Source organism: Lates calcarifer, linkage group LG17, assembly GCF_001640805.2.
Source record: "Lates calcarifer isolate ASB-BC8 linkage group LG17, TLL_Latcal_v3, whole genome shotgun sequence".
Lineage (NCBI taxonomy): Eukaryota > Metazoa > Chordata > Actinopteri > Centropomidae > Lates > Lates calcarifer.
Genome location: NC_066849.1, coordinates 18,935,193 through 18,957,027, shown reverse-complemented (window position 1 = coordinate 18,957,027; position 21,835 = coordinate 18,935,193). Strand labels below are relative to the sequence as shown.

The following is a 21,835-nucleotide window of genomic DNA, read 5'->3' as shown; positions in this document are numbered from 1 at the left end:
CGCTTTGAGATTTTATTGAACAGGAATAACAAAGGACTTAAACTCCAATTCAGTTTAATTGGACATAGCATGCAACATAACAGTAAATGTGATTTCTCTTTTTCAGTGAAGTTGGATTCAGTATATACGCAATCAGAAGTATAAAGTTTCTATATTCATGGATTAATGTGTAAGGCAAAAACTCAAATGTAAGTAATGTAATTGAACGTTATGAAGCAGTTTCACTGAATTTTAATTTTAACCTGACTCAAAGTTCAAAATGTTGGCTCACCATTACTGACTTGTATAGGCTCATCTTCTTTGATTTTCTGGTGATCCCCAAGAAACTTGCACCTTCATGTCATGTCAGGTGGATGGGAACAATTCTTCTAGCATCTAAGCTCATTCTAACTAGCATCCAAGCTGGAATGAGGGAAATTTTCCTGTTCTTTTCATTCTGACATTACATGAATGCAGCATAAATTTCTGCAGGATAATCTAGGCTACAGTACTAAAGTATTAGTATTTTTATTACAGTGAATCTGAACTAAACAGCTGGACGAGGAGTCATTTTGAGGGGCATCTACATCTGCTGTTAATTCTTACTAATCTTTGGTTTCAATATTACTGAACTGGTCACTGAGCTCATCAAAGTAATCATCAGCTGAGCGAAGGATCTGAATGATGGCGCTGAGCAGCAGAATGTCACAGTTCATGTCCAACTCAAACTCCTCACTGTAGTTCTTCACCGGAACAACACAGGACAGTGACACACTGAGCCGAGCACTGACCTCCTGCATCTGATCACAAAACACACACACCACAAAAAATTAAGACAACGGTAGTTTATGCTGTTTTTTGACACCACAACAGGGGGATTGCTTTTTCTTCCTTTGGGCTTTACCGCATAGCAGGAATTTTGATTGTGTTATTGTTTTATTTGTGTAGTAACATTGTTTAAGTAACATTTCTGTTTAAGTAACACTTAATTAACAAAACACTATTTGTTAAAGATCACAGAAGAAGAAAACATAATTGTAGCCAGTGAAATATAAGAAAATAATAAGCTAATATACTTCCATCAAGGTCAAAACTGAGATTCTAAAACTTAAATCAGAATAAAATTCTGCCGGTGAATTTAAAGTTGATCTCACCATTTCCTTGATGTAGCTGCTCCTGTAAATGTCCCTAATGTCATGTGCAACAAAAGAACAGGTTTCATCTACTTTAGTCATCAGGACCAGCTGGGGAATCGCTGGAGAACAACAATCAGAAAAGAACAGTTTTAGATTCAGGGACTAAACTAAAAACTAAACTGACGACCATCTGTTTCTGTCTCTAGAATCCAGTGTATCAGCTGTGCTAGAGCTGTGCAGTATGGTAAATCTACTACACTTGTTTTCTATCGTTTTATAAATGAAGGGATAATTGGAAAACAGAGTGATATGTGTGGCCAGCCATTTGTCAGTATCTGTACGAAAGCATTGATATACAGTACTGCAGTACTGTGCTAGCAGTCCTTACATAGGTATCAGATAACATCACACTGACTGAGATTTAGGGATGCAGCAACACCACTACAATGATGAATGACTCCATTTTACTGACCCATTGAGTTGACAATTCTGCGGATAGCTGCTAGCTTCTCCTCCAGCTTTTTCGGCATGATTGAGATCTTGGAGCCATCAATGACATAGGCCACACAGTGGATCTTATCCTTAAGCGTTGGAGACTTACAATAGCCTGCGACGTTTGACTTCAGAGTAGTATAGGGTGTGAACTGAGTCACCCAGGTGAGAGAGAAGGACAAACTATGACCAAATCATCGTGTCATAATATGTTCATTATCCTGCTGAATATAACAAAGAGGTCTACCTGGTAACGGTCTGGCATATGACCATTGAGGATGCTGGTGATATCCTCTACATTAAGCCCCATCCCCTTGTCTTCCTCCAGTCCCATGGTATCGCACAAGATGATTGGCAGAGGTTGCCCTCCTCGTCCAGCTTTCACTGAATAGGTGCGAAACTGTCAGGTGACACATAGTGGAGTCTATTACACAAAAATTATAGATGGTGAGAATTTTTCATCACACAAATAAATGTACAAATGTAATTTATATACTTAACCCACTCTGCCTTCTTGAAAAGCATATCTGACCAGCAACTCAGCTGCTTGCAATCACTTAGTGCAGCTAAGAGCTGTATATAACGATATATTACATACATACATGTATATTGCATGTCAGTAAACTGATTGTTGTACCCCTCATATGAACTAACCTGTGTGGTGAGGCTGCTGGCAGAGCAGCCAGTGCTGGCCTGGTTGGTGACGTGGCCTCTGAATACAGAGTTGATAGAATTGAAGAAGCTGGACTTTCCAGCTCCAACTGGTCCAATGAGCAAAACCCGAACCTGGGACACAGAGTTGACCATTGGACTGTAGAGCTTAATACTGTCCATCATCTCTGTCCTCTTCCTGTTGAAAGGTGTAGAAAATAATTGAGAAGAAAGCTGTTGTCTACAGTTTATATCAGTGACTTTAAATATATGGTTTCTTAACCTTAAACCTAATCTAACTTAACTACAATGAACTTTTACAGGATGGATCTACTGTATCTACTCTACATATATCACAACAATAATAATGCAAAATAGTATAAAATACTATATTTGTGAAGATTCTCTGTCATTCTAGTGAAACATCTTCAAGCTATTTCTGCACAGCCAAGCACGTCACATATCTAAGTGTGCATCTGCCTAATCTGTTACCATACAAGGCAATGCATGACTATAATTTCCTTAAGTCACTTTGTGTTTTGTGACACTGTAGTGTACTGTAACATATTAAAGAATAGTACAGTAGTAGCATAATGTGATTCAAAACAGTGACCGGTCCAACTTACTCAGATTCCCAGATCACTGGTCTCCATGGCTTCTCAAATTCTGGGGCCACTGTTAAAGAGTGAAAATCAGTTTTTACTAAAATATCATCAAACAATCAATTTTAGTTTATGTTACATGGTAAAAATAAAAAATAAATGAATAATTTTTAGCCATTGTCTATTGAAGTTATGAAACATGGATTACAATGATCACACTATTCAAACTGAAACTAAACATCCCTCATACAAGTCTGACCCTGTTTTTCATTTGATGGCTGTAGGTAGTTAAAACTACTCCCTTGTTGATTTCCAAAAAAGAAAAAAGAAAAAAGAAAAGAAAACCAAAACCATCTGCTATAGTGTATAACTAGTGCTAGGACTGGGTGTCTTATGTCACCCTAAAAGTCAAGACATGTATCCACGTTTAGTTTCACAGAGACATCAGCTTTCTGGTGTCCAAACTGATGATGTTTGTTAATTGTGTTTATTCTGACAGAACATGAATAAAATCTAGCAGAATAAGTTTCCATTGTGTACAGTGTAACAAAACCAGGTTCAGAGGTCTATAATTTCTGATAAATGAAAACAGGAGAAGGTGGATGCTCACGTTAATGGGTTTAGTGTCTGACTGTATCAGTTGCAGGACTAAGTCAGTAACAGGCCTAATGACGCTTGCATCGTACTTGATGTAAGATACAATCTGTATGAAATATGCTAAGAATATTAGATATAATATTATCAATATTAGATTAAGAACTTACCTTTCAGTTGATAGACTTCACACTCAGTCAGGTTGAGGTTGTTGCCATGCACGTCTGCAGCATTGTAGCTGTAACGATTTCCTGATTTGCCAGACACTTTTGCCTGACTGTCCTTGACAAGAGTCAATGCTCCTCCAAAATCCGGACCAGAGTCAGGGTCCATATACAATGCATACGAAGAGTTAGTTACCGGATATTTCAGGAGCATTTCTCCACTGAAGGTGAAAAGAAAGGCCTGGTCATCGTACATGTACTGACCAGACTTACTGAAAGGCTTTCTGGTGTAGCCTCCAAACACATAACCTGAATCATTATAGCCCACAGACAATGTGGGACTGTGGGTGTCACATCGCTCGTGGAAGGCTGCACCAGTGAAACCATGGATGGTGGCCTTGTACAGCAGCTCTAGTCTGACAATTCCCAGCTGGGAGCAGATTGTTCTCTGCTGATGACTGGATAGCATGGGGTTCATCCTTGATGGTTGTTCCTGTGATGTGTGTTGTGTAGAGGATGTTTACTCACTATTGTGTCTAAATAGAAAGAGAAACACAAAGCATTAAAACATACAGGATATCTAGATGGTTTAGTTAATCCACTGGATAAATTCTATTTATGCACTTAATGATAAACAAAAACAGTTGCAGTAAAGGTTGGTGCTGTTGTGGGTTTTAAACAGTGTGTTTAATATCAGATCAATTACATAACAAATCACTTCTGATTCATCTGATTCTGATTCAACTGTTCAGTCAGTATGAAGAACCGCTTCAATGCACTTTGGCATTGACTCTGCAAGCCTCTCTTTTGATGTTTTACATGTTGGTCCAAAATCTCCCATAGGTGTTCCACTGGGTTGAGATCTAATTTGTCACCCATTTGTACTTCAGTAAGTGAATGCATCACCATTCTCAGTTCAACTTCACTCAGTTCCTCACTTAACTTCACTCAGGTCAAATCCCAGTTAGACAGTCAGGACAGGACTCAGATGTGACGTAATTGTTGTTGTTTACAATGAAAATAATGACGCGTGCAAACTTTGTACCGTATCAACTCACTCAGTGTGCAAGACTTAGGCTACAGATTAGTGATCGCTGAGGAGTACCTGTGAGGAGGTGAAGGTAGATGAACATAAATTGTAAAACTGAAATTTTGTCATAAAGCTCCCACCTCCCATTAGTCGTATGATTAACTTGAAATACACCACAAAGGCTGTGGTAGACAGTAGTTAAAAGTTTAAAGTATAAATATATACATATATATATATATATTAGTTTTACCTCCTCTGTTGCACAAATCCAGGAAAAAGAAGCCTGATCAGTTTCCAGGTGGATGAAGAAATGCAGTGGGGTGGTGGTTGTTGTCAGTCATTGCAGCAGACTCACAGTCATTTAGCCGACATGAGACCGGTTATAAAAATGTTGCCTTCAAAATAAATGAGTCAAAACCAAAGTTTAATCGTGAACAAATGAGCGAAGTTAAGGCACTCAGGCATAGAGCAGGAGTAATTTGGAGTTAGTTAACACTTGACTTAATTCAACCTTTGGCAGTTCTTCTGTATGGTGCAGATCAGGAGATAATACCTCTTTTATGTGTTAGGATTAGATAATTGTCAGTCAGTGTTTTTTTGTTTTTTGTTTGTTGTTGTTGTTGTTGTTGTTGTTGTTGTTGCATTACCGGCAATCCCTTCTAACAAGTTTACATACTCAGAGAAACAATTCTCCACTTAAGCCATAAGTCAGTCTGCTCTCGTTCCTGAGCCTAACAGGTGTGGAACCAATAAATGGAGAAATTTTAGCGTTTTATTTTGAAGGAAAACCGGAAGTCGATGAAATATTTCAGCTACGTTTACAATGTTCTTTCACTTTTTAAGTTTCGTTTTTCTGCCAAGCTGACGCTGAAACACAAGCAGCTGATCGACTGAGTATCGTTGCATTCCGGGTGTGGTTCCCAGGACATTGCTTCACTCACCATCGTGCATCGTTCTTGTCGGTTACATCTGTGAGTTAACAAGAAAGGTTTTAAACAGGATTTATTCTCCTTTAAACCGACACATAGAATTCTCCATATAACATGCAGACTTACAATAATCTACGAATACAAACATCTGTGAAACTGGGAAGTTGTTTAGCTTTAGCTAGCTCTGGACCTAATACCAAACTGTCATGATCGTTTATAGATTAACACTGTTGATAAATGAACAAAGTTCTGCAGCAATTGCAAAATCTGTGCAGCTCAAATATGAAATGTTATTGTGTACATCTTTACAGTGCTGCAGTAAAAGACAGTAGTCTTATCTCCAGCCAACTGTAGTTTACCATATGTAATTTGTAAGACAAATTGGAAAACTAGAAATAAAAATTTAATATTTTCAGTATAGCCTACCTTGGTCTGCACCTCTGAATGTATCAAGTAATGTGAGTTTTGAATACTGCACACCTTTCAGGCCACAAGAGTGCAGAGAGAGAGGGAGGGATCAGTATCTGAGTGCAAGCATGGGGCTGTTTCCTGGAGGCAGTGTGTACCAGTGCAAAAAGTGGTTATTTGTATACTTAATAAATGAAAAATAATTAATTTGTGAGCATAAATCCTGTATCCTGTAATAAACTGCCACCAAAATCCAGAGTGTATAACTTAGTCCAAAATCAAAACACTACTGCACTACACCCAGGTGCTCCATTTATTTTGTACAACATTTCACAGCAGCATGTGTACACCAGGCAGTCAGAACATGCAGGGAGTGCTGAAACAACTTCTATTGCCACATCAGAACTATATGTATGATGAAATGATTTGGTGCCACAAAAGTCCAAACATCATCATTCTTTGGACACTCAAATCAGACCTGAGGAGCAAATGCAGATGAGCTCTGATAAAAGCTGTCTAAAGAATAAAACGATCACAATGCAAAAGAAGGCTTAATGTAATGAAGAATAAATGTTCATCTTTATGATAAGAATATCAGATAATGTGTAATCTCATAAAACTTGTCAACTGTGATGAAATGTCCCTGTAAATGAGCCAAAAAAGGAATAACACGTTACATTTCAGACTGATAATGTAAAGATCAAATCACACCCGTTATAGTGTAATAAGGAGTGCTGTTTAATCTTTACATTATTAATTATCTTGATATGGAGAATTTACTACCAAACAACAAAGAAAATTGGACATTTTCCAGCTGAGGAACACAAAGTGAAGATCAGAGTTTCTAAAGCCAGCATCTGGATGTCCTGTTTCTGTTAACACAGTGAACTAGCACTGGCTAGAATCAGCTGTTGGTAAATAGTTGGATCATTGTGAGGGACATAACATTACTAGTGCTCAGGTTATTAGATGTACTGCACAAATACTTCCTATTCTTTGGTGTCAATGTTGCTGAATCGGTCACTGATCTCATCAAAGTAATTATCAGCAAAGCGAAGCATCTGAATGACAGCGCTGAGCAGCAGGATGTCGCAGTTCAAGTCCAACTCCAACTCCTCGCTGTAGTTCTTAACAGGAATGACACAGGACAGTGGGACACCGAGCCGAGCACTGACCTCCTGCATCTGCATCACAAAACACAAACCACAAAGATTAATACTTTTTTCACAAATGTACCAACTTTTATATTGTACTATTTCAAAACAACACACAAAAACAAAGGTGTGTCATGAAGATAGATCTCATTTTTCTAAGTAGAATAATGTGAAGTCAGAATTGAGCTATTCACTGGATTGTTTTAGAATTTAAGTTTCATCACTCAGCCAAGAGGCTCCATCGATTCTGCTGGTTGTTAGAGGAATTTAAACACCCCAGGTTGTTCATCTGACTTTGCTGTTTGGCCGCAAGCCTCAACGTTTCTCATGTGACACAATGGTGTGTGGGATTTGCTATGAAGCTAGTTGAATTTGTGCTGATGTACTACACCAGTCTGAAGATAGCTAAATTTGCATCTTGACAAGATGGTGTAAAGAACAGAATTAGATTACCTTAACTAAGGAGAAAAACTAAAGTAGCTTCATGTATTAATGTGTATATTATATCTTCCTTTTGAGGCCAAAACTAATACATAAAAACTCAACTGTGTAAAATCCTAAAATTCTCACCATTTCCTTGATGTAGCTACTCTTATAAACGTTTCTCATGTCTTCTTTCACCAGAGGGCAGGCTTCATCTACTTTAGTGAACAGGATCAGCTGAGGAATCCCTGGAAACAGCAGAGCAGAAAGAACTGTTCACAAATGCTGTATATTTTAGGTGTCAGGCTGTCAGAATATTGAGGTTTCACTTATAATACGTTCAAAATATTTTGTTGCAATTTAAGGGAGGGACAGTTCTAAACAATATACATTTCTTGAATTAACTTTTCGTGAAACATTTACTTTTCAAGGGGAAACTAAAACAGTGTCTGAAATCACTAGTTAGTCACTGAATTGTTTAGGGTTAGGGTTCAGTGACTGTTGTAAGGGCACTATATAGCACATACATTTCACACTAAGAATTTAGATACTCATGTAAATTGGCCGACAGCTAACATAATACATTATAGAATATATGAAAAGTAATTTTGAACATTCAGTGTGTTTTGTTAAAATTAGGTCTTAGTTTTGTATTCACCAAGCTGAGCACAGCAGAGATTGGGGAGTGACGATAAATAATCCCACTGTTGGCTATGAAAACTAAAGGTGGATGCTGGGATGGAGGTTGGGTTTATGAAACAGTCACAACAAGTGTTTATAGCAGCCGCAGTAGAGCTGTTGTGTGCACAATGCAGTAATGGGGATGGCAGAACAAAAGACAGAGGATGTCTCCACCCATGGCAAAGGAGCATTGGCTGGATAGCAAGGCTCTATCACCCCCAGACTGGGGAGTGACGATAATTACTTCCCCAAAAATTGCATCAGATAAGAGGCAGACAACAGCTATGATGTGGAATCTTCTATGTTGTGATCTGCAATACTGATGTTGCAAATAATGATTCAAGGTAGAGGTGTCCCTTAACTAGCTCATTTCAGCATACAGTACATGTTCATTATAATGACATGGGACTCATTTTTACTGACCCATTAAGTTGATCTTTCTGCGGATAGCGTCCAGCTTCTCCTCCAGCTTTGTCGACATGATTGGAGATCTTGCAGGCATCAATGACATAGGCCACACAGTGAACCTTGTCCTTGATCCCTGGAGACTTATGATAGCCATGGGCCTCTGAATGCAGGGGAGCAGAGGGGTTGAACTGTGTCAAACAGTTGAGAGGAGAGATAGAGGCAGTTGGGATTAACTACAGCCACATCAATGGTTCATACATTTAATATCCTGCTTGATGTAACTAAAAGCTGTACCTGATAACGGTCGGGCAGATGACCTTTAAGGATGCTGATGATGTCATCTATATCAAGCCCTGCCCCTGTGCTTTCCTCCAGTCCCATAGTATCACACAAGATGATTGGCAGGGGTTTGCCCTCTCGTCCAGCTTTCATTGAGTAGGTGCGAAACTGTTGGGTTCAAAGCAATGGAGTAGCAAAATGGAGACACAGCAGGGTTTTCATTTTGAAATCAATCATCACATATTGAAAATTATCAACAGACAGAAATTAACCTGTGTGGTGAGGCTGGTGGTAGAGCTTCCAGCGATGGCCTGGCTGGTGACATGGCCTCTGAATACAGAGTTGATAGAATTGAAGAAGCTGGACTTTCCAGCTCCAACTGGTCCAATGAGCAAAACCCGCACCTGGGGCACAGAGTTTACAATGGGTTTGTAGGTCTTAATACTCTCAATCAGCTCCTTCCTCTTCCTGTGGAAACAAGAAAAGATAAAGAACGTTTAATCAAATGTAAAAAAAAATGTGTTTTTTGTTTTAGTAAGTGATGTATTATTCTGTGTATGTTAATAGCATTAAATGTAGGACGGTGGTTCTATCCATCTTACTCAGACTCCCAGATTATAGTCCTCCATGGCCTCTCAAGTTCTGTGGTTTCTGTTGAAGAGCACAAACAGCTTTTATAATTTTCACATCACCATATCTGTGTTCATACAACAGTTTTGATGATCTGAACACTTGAAACCTGTCAACATGGTAATATTTCTCTGTCAACCATCCCATATCATGTGAGGGGACTGTAGTGAGTGTCACCATTTGGCATGTTATATGGAGCTTTTAAACATGAAAGTTTAGTGCTCAGTCTGACTGCATCAGTGGCAGGATGGTGAGAGTAACAATCATAATTAGACTTGCATCTTACTTGATGTAAGATATAATCTGTTTGAAACATGCTGGGCATCATCACTCAGCTGTTTGTGTTGAACTTACCTTCCACTTGATAGACTTCACACTCAGTCAGGTTGAGGTTGTTGCCATGCATCTCTGCAGCATTGAAGTTGTAATAATTTCCTGGACTGCTATACACCACTGCTTGGTTTCCATTGACAAGAACTAATGCTCCTCCAAAATATGGACCGGAGTTAGGGTCCATATACACTGCATAAGCAGGGCCAGTGACCGGATATTTAAGGAGCTTTTCTCCACTGAAGGTAAAAAGAAAGGCCTGGTCATCGTGCACATAATTACCAGACTTTGTGAAAGGCTGTTTGGTGTAGCCTCCAAACACATAACCTGAGTTGTTGTAGCCCACAGACACTGTGGGACTGCGGGTGTCACATCGTTCATGGAAGGCTGCACCAGTGAAACCATGGATGCTGGCCTTGTACAGCAGCTGTAGTTTGACTCTTCCCAGCTGGGAGCAGATTGTTCTCTGTTGGGTACTGGATAGCATGGAGTTCATAGTGGACAGTTGGTCTGCTGATGTGTGTATAGGATGCTTAATGGTTATTTGACGTCTCCTCATTTTAGTGTCTAAATAGAAAGAGAAACACAAATACATTAATATGCATCATAGATATCTGGTTTGGTTAATTCCCTGGATAAACTTTATTTATTGTCCAATTTTTCATAAAATGATGGACATAACAGTTCACCCATCCCAAGAAACTAATGCTGATTACAGAACATAAGTAATAAATACTAATAAACCAATAATAAAACTACGTTCCACAAAAATACATTTAAAAAACAGGGATAAAGTAGTATGACAAACTAGAAATTAAAATAAAGACTTTACACCCCCTTTACGTATCTCTTAGAAGAAACAAATTAAATGATTAAATTATTTCATGTTCTTATCAGTGATGTTGTGACTGATGATGCACACCTCAACTGATCCACTAACTGCTGTCATCAAATGTATATATTCCAAGAGTAACAAATAGTTACTGTGTCAACGATTTAAGTCCCCACCTTCAATTCAGTTATTTTCAGCAATGGGAGATATTAACATCTTGAATAACACAATGTATAGAATAAACTTGTGCTTCTGTCATTTTCTTTAGATTGCTCCTCTGTTTCTCCCCTAATGTTTTTTTTTTTTTTTTTTAATTTAATCTCCATCTGTTTCTCTCTTAAACAAATGAAGAGATCTCCATGTTTAGGAAAAAACAGATGGAGCTCTATCCATTTGAATAGAGAGCTAAAATAAACACTGGATTGTATGAGTAAGGTTAGAGGCAGAACAATAACTCCACTCCTCTCAGACTGACAAAGAAATGGTCTGCTACACCTACATTATTACTGACAGCAGCCAGATTTCTTGCACTCTGCACTTCTTTTTCCTACATTAACCCAGTTTTAACATCTTTGTGCTTGGCAGCCAATTTCTTCTAGAAGTATTAGAAACGTTAATTAAAGTATGAATTAAATACATGGCAATATACATGAACTGATGAGATTAGTTAGTTTAATCTATTTAACTCCTCCTCTGCCCAGGTTAGAGTCAAGTTGAACTACACAGCAATACAAATATTAACTTGAACAACACTATGCCACACCCTCAGTCGCAAAAAAAAAACAAAAAAACAAAAAAAACATAAAAATCTCACTTACTTTCATTTTACATTTCAAAACTGGCAAAAGATGCAACCGTTCAATATTCTCAGTCTTATCTTATATCTATTATCTTCTCTGTCTTCTCTGTCCTCTGGATCTTCTAGCCAGGACGTGTACCAGCCTGTTCACGATCTTGTTTTAGGAGAAATGAAACAGGAAGTCTGTAGGCTCGAGTACCCTTCAAAATAAAATGTAGGTTTGTCTCTGAATACACTACTCACTCTATTGGTGACAGATTATCACTTCTTCTTACATTCATGTTCAAGTATTTTGTGATATGTGTTCGTGTTATTGTGTTCTTTCCAGCAGGGGGGTATTTCATATATGTAAGGCTGAGTACTCCCAGATATACATCTGTCATAGGTAACTATCAGCTAAACTGATAGGAAAGAGGATTCTCTCCGCTGACGCCTGTGTAAGTAAACATCCCACTTTACAATATATAGTTTTATAATAACCTACTCCAGTGTTTTGTGTGTTCATTATTGATAATATTCACACAGTTTCCACAACACAGCAGAGGGGTGCTGTGACAGAAATGAACTGAAATGAGGTTACTACTTCATTTTATGTGGCCCGCGAGAGCCTCAAAGACTATGATTATCATAAAATACAGTCTTTGCCGCTTTACGGAAGTACAGTGAATGCACCTTGATTTTGTTCCCTGTGCAGTGAAAGCATCTAGCCACTGGATGGCAGTGTCTCAATATCAGCCATTTCTTACAGCGGCTTTTTAGCCAGTGATGGGGTTTAGGGAAAAAAGTAAACAGTCCCAAAATGAATGAGAAAAAAGTCGATGAAGAGGGAAGGCAAATGAATGAGAGATGGGAAAGTGAATACACGTTTGTACTTAATGGAGACAAGCCGGTATGTCTTCTTTGCTATGAGGCAGCGGCAGTAACCAAGGAAACAATTTAATTCGGCACTTGAACACCAAGCGCGAAGCTATGTATGCTAACCTTAGACACCGAGAAAAGCAACAGCAGCTTCAATGAGGTGGAGTTATCCGTAAGTAAAATGAAATTACCCCTGGAGAAGTTGGTGGAGCTTATTACCGATGGCGAGCCTGTGAGGTGAGAGAACTGGCATGGTTTGACCGGTGAAAGAGAAAAAAGCAACTGCCATACACCCCTGAAAAATTATCCTTCAGGGCTAGTTATTGATTATTATTGAAACTAATAATGATTGATTGCGCAGACAATTATGTAAACGAGGGAGTAGATACAGTTATTTAGTCTTACAGTTACAACTGGTTCTTTGATGTCATCAAGTGTCTCAGTATGTCAGGCAGCAATACAAACCGTTAACTTGAACAACACTGTGCCACACCCTCAGCCGCAAACTAAATAAAACATTAAAAATCCCACTGACTATAACTTGATATTGAAATCTAGCAGAAAATATGCAGTTCTTCAATATTTCGGTCTTACCTCCTTCTCTGCTTTCTAGATTGCTGGAAAGTGATGCAGCGTGTAATGCAGGATGTGTACCAGCCTGTTCATGGTCTTCTTTTAGCAGAAATGAAACTGGAGTACAGTAATTTTCCCCTCAAAATAAATGGAAGTTAGTCTCTTAATACACTAACTCACTCTGTTGGTTTCAGATTATTGCTTCTTATTACGGTCCTTTATCTTCAAGTATTTTGTGATATGTGTTAGTGTTATTGTGTTCTTTCCAGCAGGGGGGTATTTCATATATGTAAGGCTGAGTACTGCCAGATATACATCTGTCATAGGTAACTATCAGCTAAACTGATAGGGAAGGGGTTTATTTGTTCTCTTGAATGGTAAAAAAGGGAGTTTCACAGTTGTTCGGGGAAACCTCTACTGACATTTAAACACCTGTGTAAAACGTTTTTTCCAGCTGTCCTTTTTCCACAAACTTTTTGAAGCCCCCTCATATGTGATCATCCCACTTTATTGTATAATATATAATTTTATACTCATCTACTCCGGTGTTTTGCGTGTTTATTACTGATGATATTCATGCAATTTCCACAACACAGCAGAGCAGTGCTGTGACAGAAATTAACATTGGTTTGAAATGAGGTTAAAGAAAATGCTCTAAGTGGTCCATGACTTAGAGGCGAGGTGCTCAAGAGATGTGCCAGTTGTGGAGATATAGAGTTATGGAGTCATGGATTAAAAGAATATTACAGTAGGGAGGAGACACCTTCGTGTGATATAGGGTGTGTGTTTACACAGTGATTTGTATAAAGAACCTGGGGCAGCTACCACAGTGAAAGTACCGTGAAAAATAAAGTTGTTGAACCTCAGAAATTTGGATAGACATGATGATATTGCGAGCAGAATTTTGCATCAACTCTTGGAGTTGTTAAGTTCAGTTTCAATAACATGTAAACTTTTTAATAAACTGAAATCAAGAGCATTATGATTCTTACATGAAAGAAATTAGACTCTGTACGTGACAAGTATGACAAGTTTGGACCACAAGTAAATTTCATTTCTACCCACTGCATTAGGTAAAGCAAGTTTTCTTAAACCACTGATGTATGTACAATTCTGTTTACATGAATGGTTCTTGCATTCAGTCCAGTGTCATTAGACAAAGAACACTGTTATCAACAAAATTTGTTAAAAAAAAAAAAAAAGCAAACATGAGAAAGTAGTATTTTATAAGGTAGATTAAATCCCCACTGTGACATTTTTATGTAATTAAAGCTTTGATATTACCACTGGGAGCCACTCTTTAGCATATTACATTGAGGCATAAATTATCACAAATGATGACTTTGCTAATATTGTTTGAAAGGTATACTTCCAAAAGCTTAGGCTGTAAAGTTTTTGTCTATCTTTGACTCATATTGTGGCGTGTTGTCCTGGAAATACAGATCAGCGTACTGCAGGATGTGGTCGACAGCACTGAGAAGCAGCACGTCTGTGTTCACGTTCAGGCCCAGCTCTGAGGAGTAGTTCTTCACAGGGACGATGTAGGAGGTGGACATACCCAACAGAGTTCCAGCTTTACCCATCTACAAACACACATATGTACAATACAGACTTTGTTTGTATCATATTCTCAAAGCAGTCTATATATTTTTGACTACTTCATTTGTGTACTGTTATTGATTAATTAAATAACCAGTACCATACATTTTGTATTCAGTCACATAGACCACTGACATTAAACTGTTACATAATATGGTATAATGAATGTAAACCATGTTATATTGGGGCAATAAGGTCAAATGTCTGTGTCTGAATATGTGTGAACCAAATCCACATGCAAGAGTGTGGTAAGTTTTGAGGGGACTGTGTGTAAAGAACAGGGTGGGAGCCTGATAGGAAATAACAAGTGATCAATCTGCCAACCAGAGTCCGGTGGGGTGGGGTGGGGTGCAGTCATCTGAATGAGCTGATATAAATGTTAGTTATACTGGTCTTTCAGTTTCTTTGCAAACTCATTCCAGTTCACAAATGTGCTTTAACAGCCTCTTCTGTCAAAAAACTCTCCAAGAACCACGACATGGTGGCATGTTGGCAAGTGACACATATTCAAAACAAGTTCTATCTTCTAAGTCATGTTTTAAGTGCTATAAAAGTAGGCATGTTTATATAGTACATTGACTAAATGACAACCTAAATGTCTATATCATCCATTACATTCATTGTAAATTCATGGTGTGTTGTGAATTACATTTTTACAGACAGTTTTAATCTGAAATTGATGATTACAGAATAAACATTTCTCAAACTGCATATAGATTAATTCAATTTACCATATCCTGAATTATGCGGCTCGTGTAAACCTGGGTGACATCTTTGGCTGTTTCTGGACAGATTTTGTCTATGTGGGTCAGCAGCGCCACCTGGTGAACACCTGACAGACAGAGAGTACAAGGCAGCCATTCAGGTTTCACTGCAGTAATAAGAGAAACAGCTTTTAATTGTTACATCCTTAAATTAGTGACAATTTCAGCAATGCTTTCAGTTCGGTTATCTCTGAAACTTTCAAGCCCCTCTGTCAGTCCCTCTGCAGTTCTGAGTGACAAAAGTTCCATTTAACGTCACCGTGTCTGAAAATGTTGCCGTGTTCGACGGCTTGTGTGTCCTTTGCTCACCCAGGTCACTGATGTGCTCTCGGAGCTGTTGGAAAGTGGTGCTGAGGCCTTTGGGGTAGGTCAGGATTTTAGAGGCGTCCACCACAAAGGCCACACAGTGGATCTTGTCTTTAAGGCTCGGCCTCTTCACATAGCCCACACTCTCTGATCTCACCGGCTGATCTGGGCTGAACTGGCAGAGACAAGTGAAGAGATGCAGCCAAGACTATGAATTAGGTATAACCAGGCCCAGATCACAACGTTAACATATAAGGATTCTTGCTGTACCTTGTATCCCTCAGGTACATGACCTTTGATGACAGACAGGATGTCATAGAGGGTCAGTCCGGTCATTTCACCATCCCCCAGGCCCATAATATCACACAGCACCAATCCGGTAAGATCTTTTTGCTTCTCACCACGGATTTTGAAGGACTGCAGCTGACGCAAACAAAAAGAAAGTTAATGGTTGGTTTTCTGAAAGCGTGAGCTCAGCACCAACGCTGTCTTCTTAAGAGCAAACACAAAATTTTCTGGTTTAGTGTCACTTTTATGGCACTTTTTGTGTATATTTGTCTTGAACTGAAAAGTATCAGACAGAAGGACTCAGCATCTGGCTCACACTCTTTTAAGTATCATTTCATTTTTTAGAAATGCAACAACAAATTTCAGCCAATAAAACATCAATAGCTTTAGTGATTTCTCTAAGTTAATGTAATGTATGTAATGTAAGTGCTCCACTTGTACCTTCTTGGTGAAGCTGGTTGAGGAGGAGCCCACCATGGCCCGGTTCGTGACTCTTCCATTAAACACAGACTGGACAGAACTGATGAAGCTGGATTTTCCAGAGCTGACCGGGCCAAGGAGGAGAACCCTGGCCTCAGTCACCTCCTCACAGCTTGGTTTGTAGGAGCTGACACTCGTCATCAGGCTCGTCTTTTGCCTGGGTTGGAATTTAAAATGCTCATTTATTGTTTATAGTAATTAAAATGTGTTTTTTTTTATACAGAAGTATTAATGTGACTGCCAGGAATCAAAATAGTTGAAAACTTGACTTGTTACAGCTTTACTCACTCTTCTGTCCACTCCACATCTCTCCACTGAGATTCCAGCTTGGGTCCTGAAGAGTTTTAAGAGTTGATGAGATTTAATGAAATAATATACAATTCTATGGATAAATGGTATGATAAACACAAAGTGATAACACAATAGCTTCGTATTTTTTTTTACCTGGGAAAGGAAAAGGTTTGTCTGTCTTTGGCTCTGTGGAACTGACTGTGCTGAGACTGTCTCTAGCGCTCAGTGCTGTGGCATTAGCAGGCTGGACTGTAGTAGCTGGAAATTTAAAGCTGAAACTGATCAACAAGACAATCACATACATTACAGGAAGACAACAGACAAAGCAAAGGAGCAGAAATTCACTTGAATGTCCTTGCGTAAAGATCTTGCATTAAAAATACTATGTCGATGTATGACCTAAAAGTAGCAGCATTGTTGAGATGATTTTTGTTGTTGTTGACAACTGAGATCTTAAGGCACTTCTAATTTAAAGGTTCTGTAATAAAACCCCCACAGTTCTGTAATAAAACATGGCAATAAACAAAATGCAGCTGAAACATTTGACCCATTACTCATGGCCATGAACAGGATTGGAGCTGGTTTATTGAATGTCGCAGCTTTACTCACACTTGTTTTGAATCCATGTCTTTCCGTTGAACTCTGACCCTCTTATAATCTCCTGAGGAGAGTTTAAGAGTTGATGAGGTTTAATGAAATATCCAGTGTTTACTATGTTTCACTTCATCTAAAAAAAGTGGTGAAAAACAATGAAAATAAAGTGTACCTTGCATTTATGTTTGTTGTTCAATGTATTTTTCTAATTCAATAGATAAGTGGCAAACACACAGTTTACAGATATTTCTTTCCATTTAATTGTTTGAATACATTGTTGGTAAAAGTGTTAAGACTGCAAATGTAGTAATGCAAGCTTAACCTGCTTTTGTTCAGCTTTTACACAAACTGCAGAACATTTAATGCAGTACAGACTCTGACTACAGACACTAGAAACTCTTCTGCTCACAATATTCTCAAGCTTTTTCTTCGTTAAGATGAATCTCTGTTCATTTGTTTTCTATGAATATGCAGAAGCACTAAACTTTTGACTCCCCTAAGTATGATGCCACACTAAGTTGGTTACCTACTGTATGTAAAAAATAAAAGAGAACATATACAGCTGTGGAATTTGTGCAAAGGTGGGGAAATGCTGGGGTAAGAGTTGCCCAACATTGTTACAGTACAGTTCTGTACTGACCATCTTGACTAAGGAGAATTTTGTTGACAGGTTTCTTTTTGCACCACATCATGTTATTTTGTTAATTGTGTAAAGAGTTTCAAAGTATTTGCTTACTGTTTGAGACACTGGAACACAGTTGTGTATCCTGTTTCCAAAACTGACCTATTGTTGTTTACAATGTATCTGAGCAATACAGAAAAACTGTGACAGTAGGGGTGATGTGTGTCTTGATGTGGAATTGTGTAGTAGCTTACCTAGGCGTGTATAAAGAGGTTTGTTTGTTTTGTCCGTTGGGCTGATTGTAGATGTACCTATGTTGAAAACTTTTTTGGCATCCACTGCTGTGCTTGATGCTGGTTGATCTGATGTAGCCAGAGCTGTGAGAGACTGGACTGGACCAAATCCGCCAACGCTGATGAGGAAAACAATCATACATCACAGGCAGAAGCAAATGAGCAGAAATTCACTTAAATGTCCTTAAAGATCTTGTACTTAAAATACTGTATATGTGACCTAAAAAAGTTTCCCAAAGACAAATAAGACTCAGTCCAGTTGAGTCATGAGTTTGTAGGCCACTACTAAGTCTCATATCCATGAACAACACTGTTCACCTGCTTCAACATCACACCCAGTCCTGTCTTTCTTTAAGTCCACTGATTGTGGGTGCAGGTCAGTGCCCATGCCTTATGACATTGGCGTGGCAATAAATGTGATTCTGAGTAATCAAATAATCAAGAAAATGACAAATCTGAAGCCTGAATCAAATCTCCCATGTGGTAGAACTATATATTATGAAACTGTTTAAAAATGGCCTTTTGCAATTGCAACAGCCCCAAAACCAAATATAACATTTAGTGATTAACAGCAGATCTGCAGCTTTTGATATCAGTTACCTTATATGACTAATCGTGGAGCATAACACTGGCTTATATTAGCTTGTTTAAAGTTTAACATACAGGTAAAAAATTTAGCTTAATTTTCTGCTAATTTTTCCCGCGCAGGTTATAGACCTAACTAATTCAAGTCAGATCTTGTACCTCAGTAAAAGTAGAAATACCACAGTTAGTCAAATTTCTCATTTCATATTGGGAAAAAACTGCAACTATACTGTCCCATTACATCTTCAGTTTAACTTTTTTGCGCTTTGTGTTGAATCAATGGTTGAGTCTTGTCTGGGTTTACGCCCCTTTTCCCATGTTTCCCCTTCACCACTCCTGAATCATGGGAGGCTATCAGAGGTCAGGTGGTGCACCAGGTGGAGCGGAAACATTCAGATTTTGGCCACACTTAATTGTAAGATTTTCTGCTTAGTTTGAAAGCTTACAACGCATTTTAGCTTATTTTTCTAGTTATAGGAAGTTACTGGAGCTGTTGTGCCAGAATATACTTTGATTTCAAAGTAAATAACGTTTATTTTTTAAATATAACTCCCGTCGGATCAATTTGCTCTTTGTTTGGACTGCAGCTCGGAGCCTGTCACACGATACCCGGAGCCTCAAGGCAAGTTTGGTTTCTCAGGATGGCCTTTACAACAGTGTAGAAGTACTTTGTTTTTTGCAGTCAAATTTTGATTTACGTGCAAAAGCAACAGAATCAAAATATACTTGAAGTACCAAAATAAAAGCACAAATTAAGCAGAATAACCAATTTCAGAATATTATAATTATTGGTGCACTAATGTGATCATCACTGTAATGCTGAAGCTGGTAAAAGTGGAGCTGATTCACCTTTAAGAAAACTGCAAAATAAGTAGAGATATTAAATAAATATGAATGTAGTGGGGGGGAAAAATGTTGCAAAAAAATGGATGTGCCTCAAAATTGGATTTAAATCCAATAACTACTTGAGTAAATGTAAAAATATAAAATCTTACTGACTCAGTTTAGTATAAAAATGAATGTTACAGTTAGTTTACCGTTGCCTGCTTGTGAAATATTATTCAGTCTGGCAACATTCACGAAGTGTTTGACAGCTGTGTCCACACAAACCAACACCGATCATAACTCAACACAGGTTAACAGCAGTTTAACTGTCGACACTAAAAGTGACACTTTACCTGTTTTTTAATCCAGTTTGTTTCTGCATAACAACTTCTACATGAAGACGTGGCGAACAACAACAGAAGTGAAGTCTGGGTGGAAAACGAAAAACACAGCCGGTGCCCTTTCTGGGGAAAAGAAAGTGAAACTTAAGCTGTCAACACAGAAATCGTACAACATTCAGCTAAGGAAGTTAATCACTGATGTCTTTGTATTTGGGTTCTCCAAACAACAAACATGAACCAGAGTTATTCTGGGGGCAATTAGGTTGAAACTTATCGGTTTATTCAGCGATTAAAAGACTGGAGATAAGTGCATCTTGATGACAATAACAACGGGGCGTGCCTATCAAAGTAGATGCTACGGACGCTGTGCTATGATTATTTGTTGAATATAATGCATTGAAATACAACAGCCATGCAACACAACAAAATCTACCTTTGTGGAGCTTTAAATGTTCAGTTTCCTCAGAAGTTAGTTCCTTCCCTTTAAACCTGCTGAGGCTGACAGCTTCTCATCCACCCCCAAGTTTAGGTTTGCATGAGCAAATCATGTGCTTTAAGTTACAGTTGCACTGCAGAGGGCGACACTGTTTCACATACCAGGGTTTTTGAATATGCAGACAGACAGCAGAGCAAGAGCACACTGACAGTGGAAGAAAGAAGTGATGTGTCACTTGATCGAATAATCACTGCAGCTCTAATGTTGATGTTATTGTGTAACAGCCACTGACTGAGTGTTCAAGTTCCACTTCAAAAAACATGAGTGGACCTGAGGACAGGTCTGATTTGTCACTGAGCAGTACTGCATGTAGCTTTACAGACACTATACGAGGAGAGATGAGTGTAGAGTGACACTAACGCTCAGTGTGGGAATCTTTTTCATAGCAGACATTTTGATTTGTCATAGCAAGAAAATAACAGGCATAGCCATTAATCATGTGTACAGGTGTGTGTATAATTATGGCTGTGATATTGTGCATTGGGTTGGCACACCTGAATGCAACTGAGCTATTAGTAATGTTAGTTTCACTTGTTCTTTCTCTGTCTTTAAATAAAATCTACGCTGACTAATAATAGCAAAATATGGGTATCTTCGTAAACATTCACAGGCAGCTGTAACGCACTTCCATGTTTCTCTTGTTTGTACTCATCATATCCACTAGAGGGAACTCTAGGCACGTGTTTGAGGCTGTAGCTGCTCACCCACCAGCTGACAGCAGAGGTCAACCTGTAGACAGCCTGTGCTCTTATTCCTCCGCAGGGAGACCCCTCAGGCTGATATCCAAAACTTCCTCCTACGGTCGAGGAAAATATGTCCTGATACACAATCACTGTTGTCACTCAGTAGCTTTTAATAATTTGAGAACATTTTGAACTGGACACTCATCTGTAATTGATGTTGGTGATTGCTAGTCCTTGGGTAGGAAATTTACTCTGTGTTCAGGTGTGTGTATGTTTATGTGCTTTTGTTTCTTTGACTTGTTTGAGACAGGATCAGTTTTTCATGTTAGAGCAGAACTGTCCCTCATCTAATTCTAATATATTACTATAATCAGATAAATATACATGAATACATATTAGGCTATTATTATTTGTACTAATTGATGTTTATGGTTACACTTGATTGAGCTTAACTCTATTATTGCATATCCTTCATATATGAGATAGTATGTACTTTACCATGATGTTTTAATGGCGTGAACAAATATCAAATTAATTAATCAAAGAATAAAAGTATTTATATATTGGCTTTCACTGTTTTTTCACTGGTGTAGGTCTGTTTAAGAATAAACATTTGTAATGTGTATTTTCAGTGTATTTTCTGCATGAAAGTGGTCTAATTCAGTCATTCATTATTGCCTTTTACTTAATCCCAAAACTGCTTGCCTTATGAGTAT

At 38.4% G+C, this 21,835-nt stretch overlaps 3 protein-coding genes across 6 annotated transcripts; all 3 read right to left on the bottom strand.

Moving 5' to 3' along the window:
• Nucleotides 1–37: 37 nt before the first annotated feature.
• LOC108896237 (interferon-induced protein 44) lies at nucleotides 38–5,058 on the bottom strand. The gene is made up of 8 exons (XM_018695276.2): nucleotides 4,899–5,058; nucleotides 3,625–4,154; nucleotides 2,885–2,933; nucleotides 2,262–2,457; nucleotides 1,855–2,007; nucleotides 1,588–1,759; nucleotides 1,134–1,234; nucleotides 38–779 (listed from the first exon to the last, which is right to left on the bottom strand). The coding sequence occupies exons 2-8, from the start codon at nucleotides 4,094–4,096 to the stop codon at nucleotides 585–587; spliced, it is 1,338 nt and encodes a 445-aa protein (XP_018550792.1). The 5' UTR covers nucleotides 4,097–4,154; nucleotides 4,899–5,058; the 3' UTR covers nucleotides 38–584.
• Nucleotides 5,059–6,280: 1,222 nt separating this feature from the next.
• LOC108896229 (interferon-induced protein 44-like) lies at nucleotides 6,281–13,114 on the bottom strand. Its single transcript, XM_051076973.1, is given in 9 exon segments — nucleotides 6,281–7,169; nucleotides 7,710–7,810; nucleotides 8,667–8,727; nucleotides 8,729–8,839; nucleotides 8,946–9,098; nucleotides 9,203–9,398; nucleotides 9,533–9,581; nucleotides 9,915–10,457; nucleotides 12,974–13,114. Coding segments are annotated over 8 exon segments (1,401 nt in total). The 5' UTR covers nucleotides 10,450–10,457; nucleotides 12,974–13,114; the 3' UTR covers nucleotides 6,281–6,974.
• A 379-nt stretch (nucleotides 13,115–13,493) lies between these two features.
• On the bottom strand, nucleotides 13,494–20,517 carry ifi44g (interferon induced protein 44g). 4 transcript variants are annotated; one of them, XM_018695193.2, is made up of 11 exons: nucleotides 20,374–20,517; nucleotides 19,953–20,063; nucleotides 18,151–18,308; nucleotides 17,290–17,341; nucleotides 16,834–16,958; nucleotides 16,678–16,723; nucleotides 16,351–16,546; nucleotides 15,892–16,038; nucleotides 15,625–15,796; nucleotides 15,283–15,383; nucleotides 13,494–14,535 (listed from the first exon to the last, which is right to left on the bottom strand). In XM_018695193.2, the coding sequence occupies exons 2-11, from the start codon at nucleotides 19,979–19,981 to the stop codon at nucleotides 14,332–14,334; spliced, it is 1,230 nt and encodes a 409-aa protein (XP_018550709.1). In that variant the 5' UTR covers nucleotides 19,982–20,063; nucleotides 20,374–20,517; the 3' UTR covers nucleotides 13,494–14,331. The 4 variants fall into 4 exon arrangements, with proteins under 4 accessions (XP_018550709.1, XP_018550718.1, XP_018550701.1 ...); XM_018695185.2 differs by having other exon boundaries at nucleotides 13,883–14,535; nucleotides 15,892–16,044; nucleotides 20,374–20,515; XM_018695202.2 differs by lacking the exon at nucleotides 17,290–17,341 and having other exon boundaries at nucleotides 15,892–16,044; nucleotides 16,834–16,938; nucleotides 20,374–20,516.
• Nucleotides 20,518–21,835: the final 1,318 nt, after the last annotated feature.

What these genes read in the sequence shown, in the direction of transcription:
- LOC108896237 (XM_018695276.2), bottom strand. Translation starts at nt 4,096, where the DNA reads ATGAACCCCATGCTATCCAGTCATCAGCAGAGAACAATCTGCTCCCAG. An exon ending in CCAGTGATCTGGGAATCTGA is followed by an intron (nt 2,458 to 2,884) that starts GTAAGTTGGACC and finishes ACCTTTCAACAG; the next exon opens with GAAGAGGACAGAGATGATGG. An exon ending in CCAGCAGCCTCACCACACAG is followed by an intron (nt 2,008 to 2,261) that starts GTTAGTTCATAT and finishes GTCACCTGACAG; the next exon opens with TTTCGCACCTATTCAGTGAA.
- ifi44g (XM_018695185.2), bottom strand. Translation starts at nt 19,981, where the DNA reads ATGCAGAAACAAACTGGATTAAAAAACAG. An exon ending in GATGTGGAGTGGACAGAAGA is followed by an intron (nt 16,547 to 16,677) that starts GTGAGTAAAGCT and finishes ATTCCAACCCAG; the next exon opens with GCAAAAGACGAGCCTGATGA. An exon ending in ATGTACCTGAGGGATACAAG is followed by an intron (nt 15,797 to 15,891) that starts GTACAGCAAGAA and finishes TGTCTCTGCCAG; the next exon opens with TTCAGCCCAGATCAGCCGGT.